Below are 19,268 nucleotides of genomic sequence, written 5' to 3' on the forward strand. Positions count from 1 at the left end.
AGCCTCCCGAGTAGCTGGGACTACAGGCGCTCGCCACGTCGCCCGGCTAGTTTTTTGTATTTTTAGTAGAGACGGGGTTTCGCCATGTTAGCCATGATGGTCTCGATCTCCTGACCTCGTGATCTGCCCGTCTCGGCCTCCCAAAGTGCTGGGATTACTGGCTTGAGCCACCGCGCCCGGCCCATAGTCTTTTTTCATGGCCCAGATAATAGAAGTAGGTTGTTTTTCAGTCCAAAAGTATTTAGTATTAATATATTTAGTCACTTGGTGAAATTTCTGCTCATTTTGTTGAAAAGCCAGTAAGTCTCTAGATCTTGCTTATTCATAAGTATGCTTTTTTTTTTTTTTTTTTTTTTTTTTTAGACAGAGTCTCGCTGTGTCACCCAGGCTGGAGTGCAGTGGCCGGATCTCAGCTCACTGCAAGCTCCACCTCCCGAGTTCACGCCATTCTCCTGCCTCAGCCTCCCCAGTAGCTGGGACTACAGGCGCCCACCACCTCACCCAGCTAGTTTTTTGCATTTTTTAGTAGAGACGGGGTTTCACTGTGTTAGCCAGGATGGTCTCGATCTCCTGACCTCGTGATCCGCCCGTCTCGGCCTCCCAAAGTGCTGGGATTACAGGCTTGAGTCACCGCGCCCGGCAAGAATGCTTTTTAATAGCAAGCAGCTTTATTAAAAATTTTAATCTGTAAAAAGTGTTTTCATTTCTCATGTCAAAAAAGAAAACTGAAACCGATGAGCATTCAGATGCTTCTCTATGTTCCCATTGTTCCTTGAATTATAGTCTATTCAGGGAAGGATATGCACCTTATTAACTTTCAGTACTAGTTAGGTCGAAATTCAGGCTTTGCAATTTCTCACTTCTTGTTACTGTATTAATAAGCTTCAGTGGCTGCTTACTAAAATAACAGTCAAGAATTGACTTACACTGGGAGAATTTATTTGTCTCCCACTGAATGGTTCCTCTTTAAACCAAATCCAGAGGAAGTAAGAACTCTGTAGGTATTTTTCTACATGGATACTTTTAACTGTTTGATTGGAAAATGTTGTGGGGCTCTGAGGAGGTCAATGGAAGAGACGGACCAAGACTTGAGCTTTGTGGGATGGGTTGCATTTGTTTAATACAGATAAAGATGGCAAGCCTATTCCAGATGGTAAAATGATCTGGGCATTTCCAGATGGTAAAATGATTTGGGCAAAGGAACAGTAGCAGGAATTTTCAGGGAATACTCTTTATATTAATAGATTAATTGTGTTATTATTAAATGTGGGAAGTAGGTTTGGGAAGATAGTTTGGATTCTTATTTTGAATACAAAAGCTTGAACTACATCCTGAAGACTAGGGAGAAGTGTTGAAGGTTTGTTTTATGCTTTGTTTTAAGAAAAATCAACTTATTGTTCTTGTGAAAATAATATATTTTCATTGCAAATCATTTAAGCAATGCAAAAGAAAAAGGAAAAACTCCCTGAAATCTCATTATTTGACAATTATACATCAATAAAGCTGGGGGAAAATATTTTTTTTTAAAAAAACAACTCCCAAGTCCCACCATCTAAAAATAGTCATTATTAACATTTGATTAATATCATTCTAAATATCTTTTTATGCCTTTATATGAATAGAATGATAGATAAATAGGTATATAGACATAGGTACTTAAAAAATGGTATCATAAGGTGTTATTAAAAAATAAGTATTATATTCAAGTTTACTTGAATTTAACAGAATTTAGTTACAGTTAATTGAATTCTGTTAATCCTGAATTCTAATTTAAGTTAATTGAATTAAAGAATTCAAAAATTCAAGTTTACTTGAATTAAAGAAACTAAAAGGAATAAAAAGGAAAAAAAAAACAAGTATAAAAAGAAACTTTAAAAATCTGGACTTCAAATAAGAGTTAGGAAAAGTGATTTTGACATTATGTTGTTTTGTTTATTTGAATTTACTTTAATTTAATTTTAATTTTATTTTATGAGACAGGGTCGTGCTGTGTCACCCAGACAGCAATGCAGTGGCATTGCAGCCTTGAACTCCTCCCACCCCAACCTCCCAAGTAGCTGGGACCACAGGTATGCGCCACTACACCCAGCTAATATTTTTAGTTTTGTTTTTTAGGAATGGGGTCTTGCAATATGCCCATACTGGTCTTGAACTCCTGAGCTCAAGTAAATAATCCTGCTACAGCTTCCCTAGTTGCTGGGATTACAGGCAACTGCCCAGCTCTAATTAAGAATACATTTTAAATTCGAATCTACTGTGAGCCCAAAGAGAGCACACTCGTACTATACTATCTTCCATTACCCCCTCCCACAGGGCCCAGTGTTTCTTAGTCATACTATTTTACATTGTTAATTCATATAATATGTACATGGTATAAAGCAATGATTCACACAGGTATTCAGTATTAATTCTGTATCTAAACAGATTCAATGATCATCACAAATCCTTGTACCAAGACTTCTTAATTCTTGAAGTCCTAATTTTGCCCTATTTCTTAATTGGCTGAATTTCACTTTCAAGCATTTTCTCAAGAAGAATTTGAAGGCCGGGCGCGGTGGCTCAAGCCTGTAATCCCAGCACTTTGGGAGGCCGAGACGGGCGGATCACGAGGTCAGGAGATCGTAGACCATCCTGGCTAACACGGTGAAACCCCAGCCGGGCGACGTGGCGGGCGCCTGTAGTCCCAGCTACTCGGGAGGCTGAGGCAGGAGAATGGCGTGAACCTCGGAGGCGGAGCTTGCGGTGAGCTGAGATCCGGCCACTGCACTCCAGCTTGGGAGATAGCGAGACTCCGTCTCAAAAAAAAAAAAAAAAAAAAAAAAAAGAAGAATTTAAGAGAGCTCTTTTTTGTTTGTTTGTTTTTTGAGACAGATTTTCACTCTTGTTGCCCAGGCTGGATGGAGTGCAATAGCATGATCTTGGCTCACCACAACCTCCGCCTCCCAGGTTCAAGTGATTCTCCTGCCTCAGCCTCCCGAGTATCTGGGATCATAGGCATGTTCCACCATGCCCAGCTAATTTTGTATTTTTAATAGAGACAGGATTTCTCCATGTTGGTCAGGCTGGTCTCAAATTCCCAACCTCAGGCGAGCTGCCCACCTTGTCCTCCCAAAGTGCTGTGATTACAGGCGTGAGCCACCGTGCCTGGCCAGAGAGAGCTCTTTTCTATGCTCTTTTGTATTTGTGGGAATCTGCCTAGTATCTTTATTTCCAAATGACATCTTGGCTGGGTATAATATTCTTCGATCATACTTTTGTTCTTTCAGAATTCTGTAGCCTGTGCTCCATTGGCTTCTGTCTCTGGAATGTTGCTGTTGAGAAATGTAAGGAGAGCCTGAGTTTTTCTCCTTGTAGGCATTCTACTTTTTCTGCCTGGATATCTGAAGTTCAGTAAGTTAATTACAACATTTTTCAAGACAGAATATTCTGTATCAAAGTGCTTTCCGTCTTGACCTTTCAAGCTGTAGATTAGTACTTCATTTTGGGGCAAACTTTTGTTTTTATATTTTTGAATACTTCTGTTCCATTTAATGAGTTCTCAATTTCAGGGACACTAATAACTGCTGTCTTCCATATCTACTGATTTCTACCTGATTGTTTTAATATCTTTGTGTTTTCATCTACCATTATTTTGATTATTTAAAACCTTTTTCCATATCAATAATTCCATTTATAGGGGTGTAAACATCTTAAAAAAAGAAAAGAAAAAACTAACTCCACTTCTAGCCGTGTCTATTGGTTCCTTGTTTTGAGGTATGTATTAGTCTTTGGATTTTCAAATGTGCAATTTCCCTATTCATCTTCCTCAGTTGTTTTATTATCTTGGTTTTGAGTTCTTATTCTATTGAGCTCATTTTCTTCTCTTTTTTTTTAGAGAAAGGGTCTTGCTCTGTTGCCCAGGCTGGAGTACACTCATTTTATGTGTACAAACCAATGATTTTTAGCAAATTTATACAGTTGTACAGCCATCATATATGTATGTACATAAATACACAGTTATTTTCTTAGGCCCTATTTAACTTACTCTCCCAGTTCTAAAATGTATTTACCTACTTACCTATGCCTACTGCATGCCAACATGACTAGAGGCAGCTTTTCAGAACTCTTGGATAGTTCTGTTCCTGTCAATGAGCTACTTGCCTACTAAATGACTTTGGGCTTACTTATTTATTAATATGTCAGTGATATTTGCTATCATAATTTAGTTAAATTTTTGAAAACATAAAATATAAGGATAAAGAGAAAAGAGATGTTGCTGTGAAAACCAAGTTGAACGCATTGGAAAGGCTTATTAAAGGCAAGTTGTTAAAAAAAATTGTTAAAGTAACTCTGGGTCAGAAATCTGAGAGTGGAAATTCTTCCACCTAGAATAATTTCACATCCAAACACTGTAGCTCACACCTGTAATCCCAGCACTTTGAGAGGCTGAGATGGGAGGATCCCTTGAGCCCAGGAGTTCCAGGCTGCAGTAAGCTATGATTGTGTCACTGTACTCCAACTTGGGGAATAAAGCAAGACCTTGTCGGAAAAAAAAAAATGTCATCATAACACTATTCATAATAGCAAAGACATGGAATTAACCTAAGTGCCCATCAATAGTAGACTGGATAAAGAAAATGTGGTAGGTATACACCATGGAATACTACACAGCCAAAAAAGGAATGAGATAATGCCCTCTGCAGCAACATAGATGGAACTGGAGGTCATGATCCTTAGCAAACTAATGCAAGAACAGAAAACCAAATACCACATGTTCTCACTTATAAGTGGGAGCTAAACATTAAGTATACATGGACACAAAGAAGGGAACAACAGACACTAGGGCCTATGTGAGGGTGGAAGGGGGAAGAGAGAGAGGATCGAAAAGTTACTTATTGAATACTATGTTCATTACGGTGGTGACAAAATAAAAAGTACACCCAACCTCCTTGACACACAATTTACCTATATAGCAAACCTACATATGTGACCCTGAATCAAAAATAAAAGTAAAAAACAAAAAGAGTTTTGGCCTGGCATGGTGGCTCACACCTGTAATCCTAGAACTTTTGGAGGCTGAGCGGGGCAGATTGCCTGAGCTCAGGAGTTCGAGACCAGCCTGGGCAACATGGCAAAACCCCATCTCTACTAAAAATACAAAAAATTAGCCGGGCATGGTGGTGGCATGCCTGTAATCCCAGCTACTCAGGAGGCAGAGGCATGAGAATCGCTTGAACCCGGGAGGTGGAGGTTACAGTGAGCCGAGATCACGCCACTGTACTCCACCCTGGGCGACAAGAGCGAAACTCCGTCTCAAAGAAAAAAAATGCAGAATCATAAAGCATTATACAATACAGTATAGTTTTGTTTTAAGAAAAATAAGCTTATTGTATAAGCACTTTCTTTTAACTTAAGACTTACAGGCCGGGCGCGGTGGCTCAAGCCTGTAATCCCAGCACTTTGGGAGGCCGAGACAGGCGGATCACGAGGTCAGGAGATCGAGACCACCCTGGCTAACACAGTGAAACCCCGTCTCTACTAAAAAATACAAAAAACTAGCCGGGCAAGGTGGCGGGCGCCTGTAGTCCCAGCTACTCGGGAGGCTGAGGCAGGAGAATGGCGTAAACCCAGGAGGTGGAGCTTGCAGTGAGCTGAGATCCGGCCACTGCACTCCAGCCTGGGCGACAGAGCAAGACTCCGTCTCAAAAAAAAAAAGACTTACAAATTGAAGTAGCTTCAGGATTTTTCCATGAATATAGCCCTCTGAATGAAGTTTCCTGCCTTTAATGAACTATTTATAATTTCTTTAAAGGTTTCTTTAAACTGGAGCAATAACTGAAAGACACTTGTGAAGCAATCTGAATGCAAAGTTGATTACAAATCCTGTGGGTTTGTAATCAACTTTTCTTTTACAACATACTAAGGACATTTTTCATATCATTTTATGTAAATTTACCTCATTTTTCTTTTTTGAGAGAGACAAAAAGAAACAACAACCCCCTGTTGCCCAGGGGGTAGTGCAATGGCAAGAGCATAGCTCAGTGCAGCCTTGAACTCCTGGGCTCAAGTGATCCTCCCACCTCAGCCTCCCTAGTAGCTAGGATTATAGGCACATACCACTACCCCTGGCTAATTAAAAAAAAAAAATTTTTTTTTTTTTGGGTGGAGATGGGGTCTTGCTATGTTGCCTGGGCTGTATTCATTTTATTTATTTATTTATTTATTTTGAGACAGAGTTTCGCTCTTGTTGCCCAGGCTGGAATACAATGGCACGATCTCAGCTCACCGCAACGTCTGCCTCCCTGGTTCAAGCAATTCTCCTGCCTCAGCCTCCTGAGTAGCCGGGATTACAAGCATGCACCACCACGCCCGGCTAATTTTGTATTTTTAGTAGAGACGGGATTTCTCCATATTGGTCAGGCTGGTCTCAAACTCCCGACCTCAGGTGATCTGCCCACCTCGGCCTTCCAAAGTGCTGGGATTATAGGCGTGAGCCACCACTCCCGGCCCTATACTCACTTTTTATAAAACTGGCCTCATATTATTCCATTGTATAGTGGATACACTCTAATTTCTTTACAAATTCTTTACACTATTTTTTTGATGTTTTGTTGAAAAAACTTGAGCAGAGAACTGAGATTATGAAGGTGGACTGAGGGATGAATCTGGCAATAGAGCATAAAATGGATTAAAGAGGAGAGAATGGAAAAGGAAATGATTGATGAGAGACCCTTGAAATAATCCAGTTGAGATTAGGCCAGTTAGTGGCCATGGGTTTTCCCCTCGCTCTTATGCATCCAACATATGCTGTCGTCCGTCTTGAAGTCCCGACATTTCTAGAAAACACAGTTGTCTTTCTCCTCTCTACCTTAGCTCATCTCAGTCCTTCTGAATTTCATTTTTGCTTGTTGAAATCCTACTTCTCCTTCAATATCCAGAACAAACCCCACACCCTGACATGATTGGTCCTGGTTGGAAATTGTCCCTCCTCTCTTTCTTCCTTCCTTTGTGCATGTTTCTTCCAAAGGCAGTACAGGGCAGTGGTGAAGAGCAACGACTTTGGACCCACCAATTTGCTATCTCTGTGACCTTGGGCACCTTACTCAGTGCCAGTTCTCAGTGCCTCAGTGTCCTCACCTGTCAGAGGGGGAGGCGTGCATACAGCGTTGTTATGAGGAGCGAATCAGTTAAAGTTTGTAAGAATAGTGCCTGATAGCATCTGATCAGCGCTGAATAAATGTTAGCAATTGTTTTGATTCACCGCAGAGGGCGGTCTACGAGAGCGCGGAGCCCCACTCGGCCAGCGGGGCCTGGCGGGGGAACCTGTCGCGCTGTAAGTTCCAGGGTAGGGCCTACGCCCATCAGGCTGCGCATCCGTTTGGGATGCGCAGGTTGCATGCAGTCCGCTGCCGGCGGCGCCACGCCCAGGCGGGCGGAGCGCGGTTCCCGGAGTCTCGAGCCCGCGGTCATGTGACACAGTGAAGATGGCGTCGCCCAGCTGCCTGTGGCTCTTGGCTGTCGCTCTTCTGCCATGGACCTGCGCTGCCCGGGCGTTGCATCATCTGGACCCGCCGGCGCCGCTGCCGTTGGTGATCTGGCATGGGATGGGTGAGTGAGTGAGAAGTTGAAAAGGGTTTGCCGATTCTCTCTCCTCCTAGCCTCGGTTCCATCTGCAAAATGCGGGTGTAGAGGGCGAGGACCTGGTCCCACACAGCTCGCGGCTGCCTCGACATTTTAGGATTTGAAGGATCTGCATTGGAAAGAGAGAAGGGGAAGGAGCCGTCCTTTGATGAGCTCAAAGAGAGCCGCGCGCGGTGTTGAGGTTTTACATGCTGTCCTTGATTAATCCTTACAGTAGTGGCGTCAGGATGCGGCATCTCGCACTTGATCAGGCTAGGTGAGCTGCGGCTGGCTACATGACTGGCGCATCTACCCTTTTATTTATTCCTTCACACATTGAACAGAGATTTGTTAGGCACCTACAGTTCATGTACAAGTTGAGTAACCCTTATCTGAAATGCTTGGGACTGAGTATTTCGGATTTTTAAAAAATATTTGCATATATACAACAAGATATCTTGGGGATTGGACCCAAGGAAATTCATTTATTTTTCGTATACACCTTATACACATACCTGGAAGTTAATTTTTTTTTGTTTTTTTTGTTTTTTTTTTTTTTTGAGACGGAGTCTCACCCTGTCGCCCAGGCTGGAGTGCAGTGGCCGGATCTCAGCTCACTGCAAGCTCCGCTTCCCGGGTTTACGCCATTCTCCTGCCTCAGCCTCCCGACTAGCTGGGACTACAGGCGCCCGCCACCTCGCCCGGCTAGTTTTTTGTATTTTTTTTTTAGTAGAGACGGGGTTTCACCGTGTTAGCCAGGATGGTCTCGATCTCCTGACCTCGTGATCCGCCCGTCTCGGCCTCCCAAAGTGCTGGGATTACAGGCTTGAGCCACCGCGCCCGGCCTGCTGGAAGTTAATTTTATGCAATATTTTAAATAATTTTGTGCAACCCGTCACATGAGGTCAGGCGTGGAAATTTCCAATTGTGGCATTATGTCTGCACTGAAAAACTTTCAGATTTTGGATTTCGCATTTTCAGATTAGGATGCTCAACCTATATTAATTTAACACAGTTATTGAGCACCTACTAGGTGCTGAGGATACAGTAGGGAACTAAACAGACTAAATTCTTTGTTCTTTTGGAACCTACTCTCCAGCAGGAGGAGCAGATTATAAAGAAATTAATAAGTAAAACATAACATATCAAATGGTGATAAGTGCAATGGAGAAAAGTATAGTAGGGTGTAGGATAAAGACTGGAGGTGGGGGCTTGCACTTTTAATAAAGCAAAGTTGGGAAAGAATTCATTTAAAAAGTGACATCTGAATACAAAACTGAGGTGGATGAGGACAGTTGCCATTTGGCTATCTGGTAGAAGGAACAGTAAATGGGAAAGCCCTGATGCGGAAGTATGTCTGGTGTGTTCAACAGACAGCATTCAGATCAGTGTGGCTGGAAATGAGTGAGCAAGGGGAAGAAGTTAGGAGTTTAGTTTGGAAGGGAGGGGCAGTTACAAAAGTTGTTGGGCCTAGTAAGACTAATGCAGGGACTTTGGCTAGAGTGTCATGGGGAACTTTGTGACCAGATGAGTGTCACAAATCTCTGACACATTTTTAAAGAATCACTTTAGTTGCTGTATTGAGAATAGATTGTAGGGGTTCATGGATAGTCACAGGGAGACAGGTTAGGAAACTATTGCAATAATTTAAACAAGAGATGATGATGGCTTGAAACTGTAGAGTAACAATAGAGGTGTTGAGAAGTGGTGAAAGTTTGGATAGATTTTGAAGGTGGATTGCTAACAGATCAGACTTGGAATAAGAGAAAAAGAAAGGAGCCAAAGATGACTCCACAGGTTTTGGCCTGGACAGTTGGAAGGGTGAAGTTTTCATTTTACCAAGATGGGGAAGCCTGTAGGACAAGCTGACTTAGGGTGGGGGAAAGATCAAGAGTCTGCTTTTGGGCTTGCTAAACTCGAAATCCTCATGAGACATCCAGGAGATGTTGTGGAGGCATGGAGCGTGGAGTCTAGGACAGAGATACCGGCTGGAGATTTAAGTAGGGAGTCTTCGGTATACAGCTAGTAGTTAAAGGCCTGGTGAGATCACCTAGGAAATGAGTGTACACAGAGGACTGAGCCCTGAGGTACTCCATTCCCTTTGGAGGTGGAGGAAATGAGGAGAGACTAGCAAGGGAGACTGTATCCGAACAACCAGTGAAGTGGAGGGGTCAGGAAAGCTCAGTGTCCTTGGCGCCAAGTGAAGAAAGTGTTTCAGGAGGAAGGGCATGATCAACTGCATCAAATGTTGATAGGTCCTGAGTAACTGTATCAAATGTTAATGGGTCAAGGAAGATAAAGGCTAACAACTGATTATTGGATTTAGCAATATAAAGATGACTAATCTTGACAAAAACAGTTTTGGGAGAGTGGTGACAGTGAGAGCTTCATTGGGATAGGTTACAGAAAAATATTCAGAGTAATTAGAGTCAGCAAATACAGACAAACACTTTCAAGGTTCTGCACCAGGCCCTGGGGTTACTACTGTGGGGTCAAAAGAGGACACAAGTTAGGAGCTTTGTGTTTTCCCAGAGCTCACATTCAGTTGCAGGGGAGGCAGAGGCAGTTAAGTAACCTACAATTACAGCTCAGTGTGGAGAACATTGTTTTCAGAGAAATAAAAGGAATAGACGATTCTCTAGGCAATAAATAGCCTTTTCTTCTTCCAAAATTGGTGCTTAAGCTCTCTTGCAGGTGGAAAATGGAATGAGTAAGTTCGAAATGGGAAATGATCTCACTCCACTTCTCCTACTCAGTAGCCAGTTTGCTTCCTGTTCCTAGTTCTGGTTCCTTGAAATAGAAGAAACAAGTCTGGGATTAGGACAAGATGAAGAGGCTCCTGAAGTGCGAATTTAAGGAGGCACTCACTCTCAAATTCAGAGTCAGCACTTACATAAACCTGAGAATGAGTGCCTCCTTAAATTTTGTGCCCTAGAGCAGGGGTCCCCAACTCCCTGGGTCGGGTCTGTGACCTGTTAGGAACTAGGCCACACAGCAGGAGGTGAGTGAGCCTGGAGCCTTACCACCATGAACTCTACCTCCTGTCAGATCAGCAGTGACATTAGATTCTCACAGGAGCTCAAATCCTGTTGTGAACTGTGCATGTGAGGGATCTGGGTTGCGTGCTCCTTATGAGAAAATAACGAATGCCTGATGATCTGAGGTGGAACAGTTTGAAAAATTGTCTTCCACGAAACTGGTCCCTGGTGCCAAAAAGGTTGAGGACCGCTGTCCTAGATGCTTCATTTGCCTCACCCTAGTCCTGGCCCTGAAGAGAAAACTTTGCATCTCTTCACCCCAAATATCCCCTGTGATAGGGGAAGGGAATGTGTACCTGTGCTTATTTTTCATTTGTAAATATGGTGTCTTAATTATCCTATATGGGCTTTTTGGGTTTTTGGAGACAGGGTCTCATTTTGTTGCCCAAACTGGTCTCAAACTCTTGGCCTCAAGCAACCCTCCTGCCTCGTCTTACCAAAGCACTGGGATGATAAGTATGAGCCACCATGCTTGGCCTATATGGAATTTTTTTTTTTTTTTTTTTTTTTTTGAGATGTATCCTTGCTCTGTTGCCCAGGCTGGAGTGCAGTGGCATGATCTTGGCTCACTGAAACCTCCACCCTTCAAGTTCAAGCGATTCTTCTGCCTCAGCCCCCCTAGTTGCTGGGACTACAGACATGCGCCTCCACACCCGGCTAATTTTTGTATTTTTAGTAGAGATGGGGTTTCACCATGTTGCCCAGGCCTGTCTCGAGCTCCTGACCTCGTGATCCACCCACCTCGGCCTCCCAAAGTGCTAGGATTACAGACGTGAGCCACGACACCCAGCTCCTGTATGGACTTTTGAAGCTTGTTATTACTTGATGAACAGGAGCTAAGCAAAAAATATTCTTTCTTCTATTTTTTAAAATTGAGGTAAAAATTCATATACAGTTAACCATTTTAAATTGTGCAATTCAGTGGCATTTAGTGTATTTGCAACGTTGTGCAACTAACACTTCTCTCTTTTTCAACGCCCCAGAAAAACACACATAGCCATTAAGCAATCACTCCCTGTTCTCCCCTCCTACTACTTCTTGATAATCTCCAACTTAGTTTTCTGTATATCAGTGGATTTGCCTATTCTTTTTGATCATATAAAAGGAATCATGCATTCTGTGACCTTTTGAGTCTGGCTTGTTTCACTTAGTGTAATGTTTTTGAGGTTCATTCAAGTTGTAGCATGTGTCAGCACTTTGTTCCTTTTTATAACTGAGTAATATTCCATTGCGTGAATATACCACATTTTGTTCAGTCATTCATTGATGGACTTCTGGATGGTTTCTCCCTTTTGACTATTACAAATATTGCTGCTGTTAACATCTATATGCAAGCTTCTGTATAGACGTGTGTTTTTATTTCTTTTGGGTGTATAACTAGGAGTTGAATTGCTGAGTCATTTAGTAATTGTATGTTTAACTTTTTGAGAAAGCACCAAACTATTTTTCACAGTGGCTGCTTATTACATTCCCACCAGCAATGTCCAAGGGATCCCGTTTTTCTACATCCTTGACAATACTTGTTGGTTTCTATTAAAAAGTATTATTAAAGACATCCTAGTCTGTGTGAAATGGTATCTCATTGTGGTTTTGGTTTGCATTTCACATGCTTTTCACATGCTAGTTGTTAGACATTTGTATATCTTCTTTGGAAAAATATCTGTTTAATTCCTTTTCCTGTTTTTAAATTAGGTTGTCCTTGAGTTGTGAGTTATAAATTCCTAGTATATTCTGGATATTAAGGCCTTATTGGATAAATGTTTTGCAAATATTTTCTTCCATTCTGTACATTGTTTTCACATTCTTGATAATGCTCTTTGAGGCCTCAAAGTTTTTAAACAATAAATAATGTTTTGACTTATGAGTTTCCATCATTGTTTTTTGTTGGCTAGGAGACAGCTGTTGCAATCCCTTAAGCATGGGTGCTATTAAAAAAATGGTTGAGAAGAAAATACCTGGAATTTACGTCTTATCTTTAGAGATTGGGAAGACCTTGATGGAGGTAAGGCCCTTCACAGCTGTTCCTTTGAGGAGTTGCTGGCTGCTTTTATAGCATATACTGTTGAAATGCTTTGCCTTGTGTTTTTAGCAGCAAATCATACAATGATACTTTCACCTTTGAGTGGCTCGCGTGAGGATATCAACCTAAACGAGTTTACCTCTTAGAGAAGATGTCAGTGGTTGTTTTCAGTCCCATCCTGTCACTTGTCTCTGGCTTCTTTTTTAGGACGTGGAAAACAGCTTCTTCTTGAATGTCAATTCCCAAGTAACAACAGTGTGTCAGACACTTGCTAAGGATCCTAAACTGCAGCAAGGCTACAATGCTATGGGATTCTCCCAGGGAGGCCAATTTCTGTAAGTTCCTTTTGGTTACAGTGTACCACTTATATGGAATTGATTTTTTTTTTCTTTTATTCAGATAAATCCACTCCTCCAATTCAAGATTGTCACCTATCTTGGAAGGGAAATTTCCTAAAATGTTCCCATGTACGAAGCTTTATGGAACTTAATTTCTTTTCTTTTCTTTTTTGAGACGGAGTTTTGCTCTTGTTGCCTAGGCCGGAGTGCAGTGGTGCGATCTTGGCTCACTGCAACCTCCACGTCCTAGATTCAAGCGATTCTCCTGCCTCAGCTTCCCGAGTAGCTGGGATTACAGGTGCTCACCACCATACCTAGCTAATTTTTTGTATTTTTAGTTGAGATGGGGTTTCACCTTGTTATCTAGGCTGGTCTCAAACTCCTGACCTCAAGTGATCCACCCACCTTGGCCTCCCAAAGTGCTGGAATTACAGGTGTGAGCCACCGTGCCCGGCCAGAACTTAATTTATTTTCTATGAAAGTTGAAAGAAAGATTTGCATTCACCTATATCAGAGGAAAATCCTGAAACTCTGTGGGTTTGGGGAACCACAGAGGATGACTAGCTTAATCTGTGATGCCGATTGTGGATGATACATTTCCGTCTGACAGTCGGAGCTAAAACTCCCTTTTATTCTCTAGGAGGGCAGTGGCTCAGAGATGCCCCTCACCTCCCATGGTCAATCTGATCTCAGTTGGGGGACAACATCAAGGTAACTTTGCCTCTTTGCTTTCTTTTTTCTCTGTTCTAACCCACATGACCACATGATTTTAAAAAAATCTAGGAACTGTATTTGCACAAGACATCAGCTATCCTTGCAAAATCCTGTTTCTCTAGCTTTTAACAAACTAGCCAACATTGCTGGAGACATAGGAAGAGACTTAGGATTCCAGAGGCCTGCATCACTAGGTTGACATCTACTTCTCTCCAATTTCATTGACACGATTGCATGGAAGTGAGATGGTTATAGCCACGTGGCAGGTGGTGGTTGAGGAGTTAGGAAAATCGAGTGACCTTTCCTGTTCTCTGACTTGGTGATATCCTCTTGAATTTAGGCTTAGGCAAAGAATAATGTGTAAGCTCTTTTGTCTTTAAATTTAAACCCTTTGAGAAACAGCAGGTTTTCTATTTAGACAGAATTCCATACTTTTGGGGAAGGATGTGTCTTTAGAATGGAATTTCATCTCTGTTGTGATGGGTATGGCTGTTAGCTGGTATAATGTGGGAGCAGAATGATTCTCCATATAATCAGGAAACCTGGACTCACCCAATTAACTATTAGTCATAGGCAAGTAATTTGGTATCTTAGGTTCCACTCACAGAGGAAACCAAAATACGGTCCTGCCTGTCTTATAGGAATTTTTCAGAGGATAAAGTGAAATAATAGGTAGGAAAACACTTTTTTTTTTTTTTTTTGAGATGGAGTCTTGCTCTGTCTCTCAGGCTGGAGTGCAGTGGCGCGATCTTCGCTCACTGCAAGCTCCGTCGCCTCCCAGGTTCGCGCCATTCTCCTGCCTCAGCCTCCTGAAAAGCTGGGACTACAGGCGCCTGCCACCACGCCCGGCTAATTTTTTTTGTATTTTTAGTACAGACAGGGTTTCACCATGTTCACCAGGATGGTCTCGATCTCCTGACCTCGTGATCCGCCCGCCTCGGCCTCCCAAAGTGCTGGGATTACAGGCATGAGCCACCGTGCCCGGCAGGAAAACACTTTTTAAAAGTATAAGGATTATACAAACACAAGTTGGTAAAAACAGCTTTAGTATTCATTCAACAAATATTTATTGAAAACCTGCTATATGCCAGGAACAAGACAGACAAGGTCCTTGCGTTCATGAAATATATATATACACACACACACACATGCATGTGCACATATATATACATACATACATAGACATATGCACACATATACGCACATACATAGACGTATATATACACATATATGCACTTATATACACACATATATATACACACATATATATGTACACGATAAAATAGAGGATAGCCGGGCACGAGGTGGTGTATACCTGTAGTCCCTGCTACTTGGGAGGTTGAGGCTGGAGGATCATTTGAAGCCAGGAGTTCAAGGCACTGTGGTATGCTATAATTGTGCCTGTGAATAGCCATTGCACTTTAGTCTGGGCAACATAGCAAGACCCCATCTCTTGGAAAACAACAAGAACAACAGGATACTGTGTGAAGGACACACTAGTGGTTGTAGCGCTTAGAGGAGTGAGCTCTGGGGCCAAACTGCCTGTGTCTGATCCTGGCTTATCCCTTATTGTCTAACCTTGGACAAGGTATTTAACCTCTCAGTTTTACAGTTTTCTATCTGTGATATGGAGAAAATAATGATATCTACTCCACAGGGTGGTTGTGAGGATTACATTAATTATTGCCAATATTTTGCTCAGAACTATTCGTGACACTCAGAACAGTGTTATTGATGAGGATGCTAAGGATGAAGTATAAATGGGGGAGGGGAAGGAAATGGGGATGGGTACTATTTGAGGTAAGCTGGTCAGATATGACTTGCCTAGGACCAAGACCTGAGAGCTGAAAACGAGTCCAGCCATGTGATGCAGCACATCCTCCAGGGATGAGCAGGTACAAAGATCCTTAGGCGGGAAGGCGTGTAAGCAGCACCAGGAGGAAGCTGGTGATGGTATTAGTTCTCTGCACTTTATTTTCATGAGGAACAAGTGAATGAGATCAGAGTTTGGTCCTGTTCGTTTTGTTCCTCACAGTGCCTTGTGCATAGTAGGTATTGGATACATGATTACTGAAGGAATGAATGTTTGTCATCTACCTCTGTAGGTGTTTTTGGACTCCCTCGATGCCCAGGAGAGAGCTCTCACATCTGTGACTTCATCAGAAAAACACTGAATGCTGGGGCGTACTCCAAAGTTGTTCAGGAACGGTATGTATGGTTAGCTGAAAAGATTACACACCTGTCACTGTGCAAAAATACCATGCTGACTTTCATGCTCACAGTGATTCTAGCAGTAGTTCCTTATGACATTCAAATGAGGTCTTTTTTCTTTTGAAACAGAGTTTTGCTCTTGTTGCCCAGGCTGGAGTGCAGTGGCGTGATCTTGGCTCACCGCAGCCTCTACCTCCCAGGTTCAAGCAAGTCTCCTGCCTCAGCCTCCAAGTAGCTGGGGTTACAGGCATGTGCCACCATGCCCGGCTAATTTTGTATTTTCAGAAGAGACAGGGTTTCTCCATGTTGGTCAGGCTGGTCTCCAACTCCCGACCTAAGGTGATCCACCCGCCTTGGCCTCCCAAAGTGCTAGGATTACAGGTGTGAGCCACCGCGCCCAGACTTCAAATGAGATCTTTTTGTACCATCTGCTCAGTTTCATTGTAAACCTAAACTTGCTCCAAAAAGTCTATTAATTAAAAAACAAAGAAAGACAAACAAGGGCATTTTTCTATGTAAGAAGAATGTAATTATAATAGAATAAATTTCCATCTTTAAAAAACAAACAGAAGGCCTTTAGAAAGTACTAAGCTCAAGGAATTATTGCTAGTATTTAGAGGACAGATTCTTTATATTGGTAGCTACTGCTACATCACTGTCCCTGACTACTCAGATGAATTTGGGTATTTAGCATGGCCAGCCTGGCACGATGGCTCACACTTGTAACCCCAACTCTTTGAGAGGCCAAGGCAGGAGGATTGCTTGAAGCCAGAAGTTCAAGACCAGTCTGAGCAACATAGTGAGACCGCTGTCTCTATTTAAAAAAAAAAAAAAAAAGATGCAGAATTACTTTTGTAGTGTGTGCTTGTTCATTTGTTTCCAAACTTAATTGTATATCAGAACCACAGGGAAATTCATTAAAAATGGATTCCCAGGCTCTATCCTTAGAAGTTGTGGGCCGGGCATGGTGGCTCACACCTGTAATCCCAGCACTTTGGGAGGCAGAGGCAGGTGGATCATGAGGTCAGGAGTTTGAGACCAGCCTGACCAACATGGTGAAACCCTGTCTCTACTAAAAATACAAAAATTTAGCTGAGCACGGTGGTGCCTGTAATCTCAGCTACTCAGGAGGCTGAGGCAGGAGAATCGCTTAACCCAGGAGGCGGAGCTTGCAGTGAGCCGCGATTGCGCATTGCACTCTAGCCTGGGTGACAGAGGGAGACTCTGTCTCAAAAAAAAACAGAAGTTGCGATGGTAGGTCTGATGTACTCTAGATGATAGCTGGAGTTTGGGATCCACTAATATCCTGTGGGTTTTCCAAGTGTCTCATTCTTGTCAAATAACAACTTTTTATTACAGTATATTCTTGAAGCCATTTTCCAAGATACAGCCTTGTGACTGACTCACGTTGGAACAACCTACAGCTAGCTGTCTTTTCTCTTCCCACTCATTGGCTACACAAATAGCCATAAAGCTGTTTTGGGTCAACAGTACTACCTGATGGTTTTTATGGAAAACTAAGATACTCTGTACCTCTGTCTCCTTTTTTTACCCTCATGCTACACCAAGCTTTCCCCTTTGCCTGGTTTGATTGGCTGTGGCTAATCACAACTTAATTATTTATATTCTACATATTCTTTGCTCTCATGGATTTGCATGGTATTTAGACTTCATTCTTCCTCCTTTACTCTTGATTCTCACTCTTGCCCAGTTGTCTCCAAAAAGCCTATACTTTTCTTTCTTTGTGTGAACCAAAACAACTCTTGGCAATCAGAATTCTGTTAGTGATGCTAAGTGAGCAGTCCATCAAGGGGTGACAAGTGACAGGTAAATACTGTTTAAGGTGGGGTGCGGTGGCTCATGCCTGTTATCCCAGCACTTTGGGAGGCCTTGGTAGGCAGATCACTTGAGGCCTGGAGTTCGAGACCAGCCTGGCCAACATGGCGAAACTCCATCTCTACTAAAAATACAAAAATTAGCCAGGTGTGGTGGCGCACACCTGTAGTCTCAGCTGCTGCGGAGGCTGAGGCTAGAGAATTGCTTGCACCCAGGAGGCGGAGGTTGCAGTGAGCTGAGATCGCGCCACTGCACCCCAGCCTAGGTGACAGAGTGAGACTCTGTCTCAAAAAATAAAAATAAGAGATACTGATTAAAAGCAGTAGATTGATGTGTTTATATTCCCTTCCTCCTTAAATTTTAATGAAGTGGTAGCAGAAGAATAAAAAGTGATAAACCCACAAGAGCAGAGACAACAGGGAGAAAGGAGGTAAGAGACCATAAAAAATGCCGACATGTTTTTGAAAGCAAGCAAGCAGATGAATGAATGTGAGAACTGTTTTAGTAGAGCAGATGGTGAAGGCTTAAAGTAACAAGGAGAAATCATTTTGTCTTTGTGATACTGTCCTAGGTTGCCCCTGGTATTAGGGAAGATTAATTCTGTTTGCAAGAAGGAAACCATATCAAGCCAAAGTAAATTTTAAAAGAAAATAATACTCTGTTGGTGCCTAAGGCCTCACAGGGCCTGGAATCAAGAATTGGGAGCCACGAGGAGCCAGGGTATTCTCTCTCCATTGCCATTGTTGCTTCTCTCTCTGTGTCGCTGCTGCTTCTCTGCATGCAGACCAGCTTCCCCTGCCACCCACATGATGGAAGGTGGCCTCGCACAGCTTCCAAATGTTTAATCTTCTGTTAGGAGATTGTCTCAGTCTGAAGATAGAATCTCTCTGTCCCGATTCAGATTCTTCGGGAAGGGACCATGCCCCGGCTCAGGTCAGGTGTCCACCTCTGCTCTCATTAACTGTGGCCAGAGAAGTGGAACCGTGCATACTCCCCATACCCACCTCCCTGTAAACCAGTAGGTGGGGCAGGAAGAGTGCAAGAGTGGGGCTTAGGCAGAGACCCCAAAAGAGGTCTTCCACATTCTTCAGATAACCTTAGCAAAGCAAACGTGATATCCTAATCCGCACAGTAACTGGTGAGGAAGCCCCCGGCTTGGCATGATGAGGGCAACGAGGAATGGTGTAACAGTTCTGACTCTCCTTCCTGGATGTAAAATCTACCCTCTAGTTCCCTTTTGCCTTCGCAGGTGCTGTCAGCCCTTCTTAGCCTTCTCCTTCCTCCAGTTTGCTCTCTGCCATCCCCCGTCCCATGCTGTACCCTCCCACCCCTACACTCCCTGCCACAATGAATACTTCAGTGTTGCCCTGGCCTCGGCCTTGGCCTCCATCTTCCCCTGTTCCAGCTCAGGGGAAGCTAGAGCTTTACATATCCTGTTTAATTTTCTTTTTTTTTTTTTTGAGATGGAGTCTTGCTCTGTCGCCCAGGCTGGAGTGCAGTGGCCGGATCTCA

General features: G+C 42.8%; 1 protein-coding gene across 3 annotated transcripts in view; it reads left to right on the forward strand.

Annotated features, from left to right (window-relative positions):
• The first annotated feature begins 6,991 nt into the window (after window positions 1-6,991).
• The window catches only part of PPT1 (palmitoyl-protein thioesterase 1), a 28,560-nt gene continuing 16,283 nt past the window's right edge, over window positions 6,992-19,268 (forward strand). For 2 of the 3 annotated variants that reach the window (XM_011955221.1, XM_011955222.1), the window contains exons 1-5: window positions 6,992-7,587; window positions 12,530-12,639; window positions 12,865-12,992; window positions 13,636-13,706; window positions 15,815-15,917. In XM_011955221.1, coding sequence (XP_011810611.1) covers window positions 7,464-7,587; window positions 12,530-12,639; window positions 12,865-12,992; window positions 13,636-13,706; window positions 15,815-15,917 — 536 coding nt within the window. In that variant the 5' untranslated portion in view covers window positions 6,992-7,463. The remainder of the gene's footprint in view (window positions 7,588-12,529; window positions 12,640-12,864; window positions 12,993-13,635; window positions 13,707-15,814; window positions 15,918-19,268) is intronic. The other variant, XM_011955223.1, reaches the window with a different exon arrangement.

The sequence above is a fragment of the Colobus angolensis genome, unplaced genomic scaffold (assembly GCF_000951035.1).
Source record: "Colobus angolensis palliatus isolate OR3802 unplaced genomic scaffold, Cang.pa_1.0 Scaffold4, whole genome shotgun sequence".
NCBI classification, from domain to species: Eukaryota; Metazoa; Chordata; class Mammalia; order Primates; family Cercopithecidae; genus Colobus; species Colobus angolensis.